At 46.8% G+C, this 10,558-nt stretch overlaps 1 protein-coding gene across 1 annotated transcript; it reads right to left on the reverse strand.

Moving 5' to 3' along the window:
• Positions 1 to 107: 107 nt before the first annotated feature.
• On the reverse strand, positions 108 to 10,552 carry LOC137365795 (matrix metalloproteinase-24-like; the record flags this gene model as incomplete). Its single annotated transcript, XM_068028058.1, has 4 exons — positions 108 to 3,240; positions 6,291 to 6,406; positions 8,391 to 8,541; positions 10,522 to 10,552. Coding segments are annotated over 4 exons (636 nt in total), but the record flags the coding sequence as incomplete, so codon positions are not given.
• Positions 10,553 to 10,558: the final 6 nt, after the last annotated feature.

The following is a 10,558-nucleotide window of genomic DNA, read 5'->3' on the forward strand; positions in this document are numbered from 1 at the left end:
AAACCTTGCATAATCTTCAGATTGTTTAGCATTCTTGCTCCATGATAACGATGGCAGGAAAGTTGAGCAAAAAAAACCATGACAATCTTAAGTGAAACTTTCCATGATTTTTGTTAAACTTTGCAAAGAATTCCTACATTATCTTTTCTCAACATTTACATCAGTATAAGCCTTAGGCTCAGCTGAAACACTCAATGTTTCCACTGGAGCACAAAACAGCAAATTGCATCGAATATTACTGACAAATCGGATTCCTTCAACACAAGCCAACTTTAGGCCAACCACCATTTTGATTGATGCAGCAGCTTTGGCAGCCATTTTGAGTGCAACAGTGGCCACAACAGAGTGCGGAATGTTTGAAACATAAATCATACCACAGATGAACATGAATGGATTTAACAAATAAGCACTTAAAAATGTAACAATTTGAAGTTTAATATTCAGCTACAGCCAATAAGCACCCGGATAGGCATTTTGTGACTAACACCTGAAGGATTCCAGGCTGGTCTGTGTAAACAAACAGTGAAAAAATCAGAACATTTAGGCTGAATTATCAGAGTTGCTGGAGTGCTCAAAAGCTGCAGGGAAATCAGTCAATGCAAAAAGAAAATCTGAAAATAACTGGGAAGCTGTGAAAAGATTGACCTGTGCTTTCCCCTCTTGGCCACCAGCAACTGAAATGGTCCCTTGTGTAGCTTCTAAAATATTTACTGTTACATTACAGTCTCCAGAGGAAGACGAGAGGCCAGAGGAACAGAGACTGTTTACAAAATAAAAGAATAATCAGTTAATATTTAAACCTTCCAAGTGCTTATTGATGGTTGCAGCTTCACTCTGCAGGAAGAATCTCTCCAAGCCAATCACTGTCACATACACCAGGCTGTGGTAACAGTATATTTGTACAATCAGTTTTCATGTAAGCGATTATCTTAAACACTTTCATAAGAAGATCCATAATTTCATCCCAAAACTCACAAAAATCAATGGGCACCTTTTGATCCACAGTTTTTAATTTGTCTGTATTTCCATCTGTTTTGTTGGGGCAATGTTTAAAAACTTGATGAAAGAAACCAATACAGATTTTAAAAGCAGGTTCCTATTGGACGATATCCTCAGGACTGATAAGCAATCATTGGTGATGGATTAATAATCTTGACTGCCTCTGGCAAAATGGCTAGCACCTCTCACCCTGCAGCTCCCAAACGGCCAATAAAAGGTAATGAGTTACAGTCTGGGCTGTGGGGACAGTAAACTTTAAATCGAGCCAGATAACATTGATATCCATGACAAAATGGTTATTAGTCAATGGGTTCATGGCCAGCCATTTTATCCATCAAGCATGTTACTATTGGTGGATTGAGAGCAGTCATTTACAACTCGTTTCTGTGGCTACTGATTTACATAAATCCATCTCAGCCCCAAAGAAACACTGCCCTGCTACATGACACACAGTTCAAATAGGCCAGTTGAAATTTTGGCCATGAAAACAATTTCTAAAATGTGTGATGTAAAATGACGTTTCCTTGCTTTCTCAAATATTTTAAGTGTAGATTTTAAAAAAACTTTCTATGAACCTGTTTCATAAGAGATTGACTGTACATCAGAACTTTACTCTGCTTTCAATTAATGTCCTATTGCAAACCTCTTCCAAAGCATTCGTGTCTGCCAGTATCAGTGCAATGGATCAGCATTATGACTGACAGTCAATAGCAACAGCAGCTCAACTACAAGAACTTTAACTACTGGCAAATGAGCTTCATCTGAAATCCTGTTTAATATCTCTATCTATATTATGTCATTGACCGACTGTCAGCCACTCCAGTCAATTTTAACACAGACTAAGTGGTATCTGTAACTGTATAATACTGATTCAGCTCAGCCACCAAATCCTGGTCATTTTCAAGCCATTGCTCTCTTTTGGGTAGTTAATGCCTCCACCTTCCCTCTGACAGACCATCAAATGGCATTTCTGTTTGTTCAATGACTTGAGGATGCTGATGTGTGGCACCATTGGGTCTGGATGTACCAGTACACTAGACAGGCATTGCTAACACTGACTGCTTAGCATGCTAGGCCTGATTAGGCCTGAATGTAATGAGGCCTCTGTTGCCATAGTCACAGTTTCATTAATGACATACAGATGAAGATTCACAAGGACTCGTTAATGTTGACATTCAAAGACTTGACCAAACAACTAACAAAAGAAAATGATTTAAGGCTGTTTAACTATTGTAGATATTTTGGCCCCCACTTATTTCAAAATACATTGAAATTTTTAAAATCCCCTGTAGATTCATGAATCTACATTTTCTCTTTTTCCTATTCCAGTTAATGTGTAATAAAATGACGCTCCCATTTTAAGAAGAGTCAAGATCTCTGTTCAAGTAGCATTATATGTTTTCTCATCTTTTAGGACCAGCAAAATCTTCTCATTCGACATTCCTTCCATTGATGTTTTTAGTTTTCCAGGAATATTTTGTGGTGTAAGTCTATCCCAAACAAGAAAACGTCCAACTCTACTGAAGCTTGTCGGTTTGCAGAATGAAGAATTAAAGAGATGGAGTTTATCCTCATTTCTCCTGTGGTGTTTTCCTTCTTCATCAGACAAGGTCCATCCAAACATGTGTCAAAGCACACACGCAGACTGGGCCTACACAAAATGGCACGCCAAAAACATGAATGAGGCATTGCAGTAAAGATGTGAGATGTGTGTTGCAGGAGGCTCCCAGTTCCCTATCTGTTCCCTTGTTCAGCAGGTAGAAACACCACAAATACCCCAAGGTTCAGAGATTCCAGGCTGAGTTATCTTTCCCACAGTCAGAAGATTCCTGCCTCATTCACAAATAGCCCTCATGCCAACCAATGACATTTTTAAAACGCCTGTCCTTTTGTGCTCAGATTTTCATACCCACTCTTGCACTGAGCGTTTGCAGGACACCAGGTTCTGCTGTGACCCTTTCTGCTTGAACTGGAAGATGGTGTAGACCAGCACCAGAATGCAAAGGGACAGGATGCAAGGGATGACTACGGCAATGGCGTTCACTGTGCTGGGCACGTCATTGATCTGAACCATGATGTCCACATCATCATTGGGTCGACGGCGGTCTTTGCTCGTGTTGACATCTTTGTGATTGCATCCCATCCAGTCTTTGACAATTGAGCGGGGATACCCTGGTTCCACAAGCAACTTCTGGTTGTCAAACTTCCAGTATAGCTTCCCTTTGTAAAAATATGTGTAAGCTAATTGAAAAAAAAGAAAATTAGAACAATAGGAAAATCCTTCGCACCTGCAGCTTCCAATTTTTGATGCAGTTTATTGGAGCATGCAATGCTTTGTCACAGGGGAAGGCTGAGACAGAGAGCATTACAGAGGCTATAGGGAGAGGAGTTCACAATAGGATTAGCTTTGGATTGCTCTAGCAATGGGTTAGTATATAACTGGCCAAATGGCCTCAGATGCTGCATATGTTTCTCTGGATCATTGCCATTCACTTTCTTTCTGTTTGCACTAGAATCATAGAATGGTTACAACACAGGAGGCCATTCGGCCCGTCGTGTCTGTGCCAGCTCTCTGCAGCAGCAACTCAGCTAGTCCCACTCCCTTCCTTTCCCTGTAGCCCTGCAATCTCTTCAGATGATTATCCAATTCTCTTCTGAAAGCCACAGTTGAACCTGCATTCCAGATCCGAACTGCTCTCTGTGTAAAAGTTTATCCTCATGTCACCTCTGGTTTTTTTGCCATTACCCTAAATCGATGCCCTCTTGTTCTCGATCCTTCCACCAATGAGAACAGTTTCTCTCCATCTACTCTGTCCAGATCCCTCATAATTTTGAGCACCTCTATCAAATCTTTTCTTTTCCAAGGAGAACAGCCTCAGCTTCTCCAATCTATCCACATAACTGAAGTTTCTCATTCCTGAAACCATTCTTGTGAATCATTTCTGCATCCTCTCTAATGCCTTAACATCCTTCAAAATGTGTGGAGCCCAGAACTGGACACAATTCTCCAGTTGAAGCTGAACCAGTGTTTTATAAAGTTCACCATAACTTTCTTGGTTTTGTACTCTATGCCTTTACCTATAAAGCCCAGGACCCCACAAGCTTTTTAACCATTTTCACAACCTGCCCTGCCACCCTTAATGATTTATGCCCTCTACTCCTGCACCCCCTTTAGAACTGTACCCTTTATTTTATATCGCCTTGCCTTGTTCTTCCTACCTCACACTTCTTGGTATTAAATTTCATCTGCCACGTGTCTGCCCATTCCACCAGCCTGTCTATGTTCTTTTGAAATCTACCACTCTCCTCCTCACAGTTCACAATACTTCCAAGTGTTGTGTCAGCTGCAAATTTTGAAACTGTGCTCTCCAGTCTGAAAAGCAAATGTACACCACTATTTTCTGTTTCCTGTCTCTCAGCCAACTTCATATCCATGCTGCTATTGTCCCTTTTATTCCATGGGCTTCAACTTTGCTGACAAATCTATTATGTGACACTTTATCAAATACTTTTTGGAAGTCCATGTACACATTACCCTCATCAAAAAATACTCAAGCAAGTTAGTTAAACATGATTTGTCCTTAACAAATCCGTGCTAGCTTTCCTTAATGAATCTACATTGGTCCAAGTGATTATTAATTTTGTCCTGGATAACCATTTCTAAAAGCTTTCCCACCACTGAGGTTAAACTGATTGGCCTGTAGTTGCTGGGCTTATCCTTACACCCTTTTTTGTTACGGTTTTGCCTGCCAATCTTTGATTCCAATTTACCTTTTTTGAAAAAGGGTGTAACATTTGCAATTCTCCAGTTCCCTGGCACCACCCCTGTATCTAAGGAGGATTGGAAGATTATTGACAATTCTCCGCAATTTCCACCCTTACGTCCCTCAGTATCCTCCGATGCATCAGATCCAGTCTTGGTGAATTATCAACCTTAGGTACAGCCAGATTTTCTAATGTCTCCTCTTTATCAATTTTTAGCCCATCCAGTGTCTCCACTACCTCCTCTTTCACTATGACTTGGCCAGCATCTTCTTCCTTGGTAAAGACAGAGGTACTCAGTCATGCTCCCTGCCTCCATGTGTAAATCCCCTTTTAAGTCGCTAATCAGCCCAACTCCTCATTTTAGCACTGTTTCACTATCTGTATACCTTTAGAGGACTTTTGGATTCCGTTTGTTAGCTGCCAGTCTCTTCTATTACTCTCTCTTTGCTTCTCTCATTTCTTTCCTCACTTCCCCTCTGAACTTTCTATATTCAGCCTGGTTCTCAATTGTATTATCTACCTGACATCTGTCATATGCACCCTTTTTCTGCTTCATCTTACTCTCTATCTCTTTTGTCATCCAGGGCTTTGTTCTTCCTACTTTTCCCTTTCATGGGAATGTACTTCGACTGTATCCGAACTATCTCTTTAAAGGCAGCCCATTGTTCAGTTACGGTTTTGCCTGCCAATCTTTGATTCCAATTTACCTGGGCTCGATCTGTTCTTATCCCACTGAAATTTGCCCTCCCCCAATTAATTATTTTTACTCTGGATTGCTCCTTGTCTTTTTTTGTAGCTAAGCTAACCTATTTGGTCACTGTCCCCTAAATATTTCTTCACTTGATCCACTTGGCCCACTTCATTCCCAGATCCAGCAAAGTCCTTTCTCATTGGACTGGAAACATATTGATGCAGAAAATTCGACTGAACACACTTGAGGAACTCTTGCCACCTCTCTGCTCTTTACACTACTACTATCCCAGTCTATATTCGGATAATTAAATCCTCCATTATAACCACTCTATAATCCTTGCAGCTCTCTGTAATTTCCCTGCAATTTGCTCCTCCATATCTTTCCCACCAATTGGTGGCTTATAGAATACAAGCAGTGGTGTAATGGAACCTCGATTGTTTTTTAAACAGTAGAGTCCCCAGTGCAGCAAATATTGCCAATTAACCACAGACAGCGGCTCTCTGCACCTCTCCTTCCTTCAGACTACCTCCAGCTTTCACTCCTTGGGAGACAGATGTGACTGAATACAATAATGCTACCCTGGAGACGGCGGCTAATCAGTGTTGTCACTCGCTGACACACGTGCTTGCTGGGTTTTCATGACAACCTGTTTGTTTTTGTTCTGATGACAGTGACAAAATTACAACAATTTTACTGAATTCAATTCCACAATGTGTCTTGGTGGGATTTAGCATCAGGATTCTGTCCAGGACCAGAACACTACCAGGTTCCTGCACTTGACTCATTGACACTGAACAGCTTGAAACACTCCAACTCTTTACTACATACTCACTTCCTTCCTTGCTCACAAAGGCACCCTGAGGTGCCTCTGGGATTCCCTTCCATATGGTGATGGGTTTTGGGTATCCGGGGTCTGATGCCTGCTTCTCCTCGTTATACCGCCAGTACCTGTCAAACAAGCAACAGCATCATCTCACCATCTGTTCCACCAGCATTGCCCTGTTCACCATCCGCTGCATTCCACAGCAAGTCACAAGTGTTGAAAGGTGAATGTGTGTAACCCTCCCAAGGGGACTGTGCCACCGGAGGCAGGACTGAGTCACACAGACCAGTGATGCTACAAGCTAGGATTGTGGCCTGTGTGGAGTTAGTTGATGTCCATTTGGGCAGCAGTTGGTGTTCCTACAATTGACCTCAACACAAACACAAAGAAAGATGGTTGTAGCTGTTGGAGGCCAACCATCTTCAGCTGTTTCATCAATGACCTTCCCTCCAACATAAGGTCAGAAGTATGTTCACTGATGATTGCACAATGTCAGCACCATACACGACTCCTCACATACTGAAGCAGTCCGTGTCCATATGCAGCAAGATCTGGTCAACGTCCAGATAAGGGCTGATAAGTGGCAAATAACATTCGCGCCACACAAGTGCCAGGCAATGACCATCTCAAACAAAAGAGAATCTAACCATCTTCCCTTGACATTCAATGGCATTACCATTGATGAATCCCCCACTATCAACATCCTAGGGGTCACCATTGACCAGAAACTGAACTGGACCAGCCACATAAATACCGTGGCTACAAGGACAGGTTAGAGGCTAGGAATTCTGCAGTGAGTAACCCACCTCCTGACTCCCCAATGCCTGTCCACCTTCTACAAGGTGCAAGTCAGGAGTGTGATGGAATACTCTCCACTTGCCTGGATGGGTGCAGCTCCAACAACAGTTAAGAAGCTCGACACCATCCAGGGACAAAGCAGCCCGCTTGATTGGCACCCCATCCACAAACATTCACTCCCTCCACCACTAACGCACAGTGGCAGCAGTGTGTACCATCTACTCACCAAGGTTCCTTCAACAGCACCTTCCAAACCCGCGACCTCTACCACCTAGAAGGACAAGGGCAGCAGATACATGGGAACACCACCACCTGCAAGTTCCCCTCCAAGCCACACACCATCCTGACTTGGAACTATATCGCCGTTCCTTCACTGTCGCTGGGTCAAAATCCTGGAACTCCCTTCCTAACAGCACTGTGGCTGTACCTACCCCACATGGACTGCAGCGATTGAAGAATGTTGCTCACCAGTACCTGTTCAAGGGCAATTAGGTTGGGCAATAAATGCTGGCCTTGACAGCAACACCCACATCCCATGAAACAAACAAATAAACTCCTGGTTTGGAGAATGAGAGAAGTTAGCCTGTGTCTGTGCTCCTACTTGTTTACACAGCTGTTAATTCACCGGGAAGAGAGGACAGCTTTGATTAGAAAGATGACGCTAAATGTACTAAACAATGATGACTGTCCTGCCTGGCCAGTTATAGTGATGGACAGAACACAGACACTGAAATACTGTCAGCTGGTTCTAATGGGTTAAAGAAAGACCAACCTCCACTTATCTTATACCTTATCACATTTCTTAAATGTCTCAAAGTACGTTGCAAACAGTAAATTAGTGGCTGGTCTCTGGGCAAACCCCAGCAATGCTGTGCATGGCAAGATCCCACAAACAGTAATGAGATCTCTTCTTGGTGGTTTTGATTGAGGGTGGAAGGCTGGCTGGATATTGGGGAAGCCCCCCACTCTTCAAGTAGTGCAGAGTGAGCCACTGGGTGTAGGCTGAGAGGTCAGAGGACGCACGTATGGCAAAGCAGCTCTCCCTCAGTGCTGTGTTGGTGTGTTAGCTGAGATTTGCAGCTCAAACTCTGGGGTGGGAGGGTTAAACCTTCAACCTTCTGACTCGGAGGCAACACTGTTACCAACTCAGGCAAGATGAGTCTGAAAATAAAATGCAAATTGAAAACAAAACAATGGAAGGAATATTTCCCCCTGAATAACAAACATAACACTAATACTTTTCACATATACATCGTACTTTGGAAACACAGTCAGTATTCTAGCTGCAGAAAACAAACAAATTGAAGTTACTTGTTCCCTTTGAAGAAATAGGTTTTTCCCACGGGTTCCCAGCGCAAGGCCATGTCGATTCCTTCCCGTGGGAGTCCTTTGCCCAATTGCACCAGGCCGTGGGGATACCCCGGTTCTGCAGTCACCTCCTTAAACACCCAGTATTTGTCTCCTGTAAATCAGTAAGACCAAAGGTCAGATCATTTGTCTTAATAAAAGCAGAGCTGAGCTGATAGATCATTTAATCCCCTTCTGTTTTATCACAAGCCCAAAGGAAAGTTCATCCATTGGTATTGTAGAGAAACACTCCCCCAGCGACCCAGGAGCAGCAGGTCCCAGATTTAATGCATGTCTGATCTCACTACAATTGGACTCAGCGCCCCTGGGTTAGTGAAAAGAAAGCTGACTGATATCCAGAGATCCCTCTGGAAAGTTCCAACGTGTGAATATTGGGCAGGACAGGAGGTATCCTCACACTCACTACCTCAGCTGGTACCTGAAGAATGGCGACTTGAGCCGAGTGTCGGGGAATGTTGTCGGAACTGCATCCTCAGGAGGGGATATTGAATTGGTTAATTACCCCCTTTGCCCCCACAGTTTGCCTCCGTGCTGCCAATGTCTGATACAACCAGCTGACAGCAGTGAGAGATCCGGCCAAGCTCCTCACTCCGAGCTCATTCCCAAATGGGTTGGGAGAGCAGAGACAATCCCATCCCACTCTGTCCATGGATGTAAAATAACTGCTTGGGTGAAAGACCCGCCCCCACCTCCCCGACCAGGGTTTTGAGACTGTGCCAGGACAGAGCTGAGGAACCCGGTCGCGCTGGCATCATGTGTTGGAGGCATGTACAACCTGTTCAGAGGCTGCACCCCCTCCCCTCCCACTCCACACCCCCACCCCCTCCCCCCCCACACTCCACACCCCCTGCCCTGTCCCCCAGCCCCTCCCTCCTACTCTACACCCCAGCCCCCACCCCCTCCCCACTTCCACATCCCCAGCCCCCCCTCCCCCCCCACTCCACACCCCCTGCCCCCCCCCCCCACTCCACACCCCCTGCCCTGTCCCCAGCCCCTCCCCCCACTCTACACCCCCAGCCCCCACCCCCCCACTCCACACCCCCTGACCTGTCCCCCCAGCCCCTCCCCCCCCCACTCTACACCCCCAGCCCCCATCTCCACACCCCAGCCCCTCCCCATCCTACTCCACACCCTCTGCCCCGTCCCCAAGCCCCTCCCCCTCCCACTCCACACACCCAGCCCCCACTCCCTCCCCCCCCACTCCACACCCCCCAGCCCCTCCCCCCCCACTCCACACCCCCTGCCCTGTCCCCCACCCCCCTCCCACACCCACTCCACACCCCCTTCCCTGTACCCCAGCCCCTCCCCCCCCACTCCACACCCCTTCCCTGTCCCCCACCCCCTCCCACCCCCACTCCACACCCCCTGCCATGTCCCCCCAGCCCCTCGCCCTCCCACCCCACACCCCCAGCCCCTCCCACCCCCACTCCACACCCCCTTCCTTGTACCCCAGACCCTCCCCCCCACTCCACACCCCCTGCCCTGTCCCCCAGCCGCCACCACCCTCCCACCCCCACTCCACACCCACGTCCCTGTACCCCAGCCCCACCTCCTCCCACTCCACACCCCCAGCCCCCACCCCCAAGCCCCTCCCCCTCCCACTCCACACCCCCAGCCCCCACTCCCTCCCCCCCCCACTCCACACCCCCAGCCCCTCCCCCCGCACTCCACACCCTCAGCCCCCACCCCCTCCCACCCCCACTCCACCCCTCCTTCCCTGTACCCCAGCCCCACCCCCTCCCACTCCACACCCCCAGCCCCGTTCCCAAGTCCCTCCCCCCACTCCACACCCCCTGCCCCGTTCCCAAGCCCCTCCCCCCCACTCCACACCCCCAGCCCCCATCCCCTCCCCCGCTCCACACCCCCTCTCCCACCCACCTACCACACTCCACTCCACACTCCCACACCCACTCCACATCCCCTCCCCCTCCACAGCCCCTGTCCCCCACCAGCGCCCCATCACCTCCCTACCCACCCACCCCATTTCATGCCCCCACTCAGCATTCACCAGATCCCAGGTCAGTGCATTGTTGTTGCTGCAATTTCTGATTCGACGATTACAAATCTACCTCACCTTTAAAGAAAACAAATTTTCCATCTGATCTTTCATA

Source organism: Heterodontus francisci, unplaced genomic scaffold (genome assembly GCF_036365525.1).
Source record: "Heterodontus francisci isolate sHetFra1 unplaced genomic scaffold, sHetFra1.hap1 HAP1_SCAFFOLD_1431, whole genome shotgun sequence".
NCBI lineage: Eukaryota > Metazoa > Chordata > Chondrichthyes > Heterodontiformes > Heterodontidae > Heterodontus > Heterodontus francisci.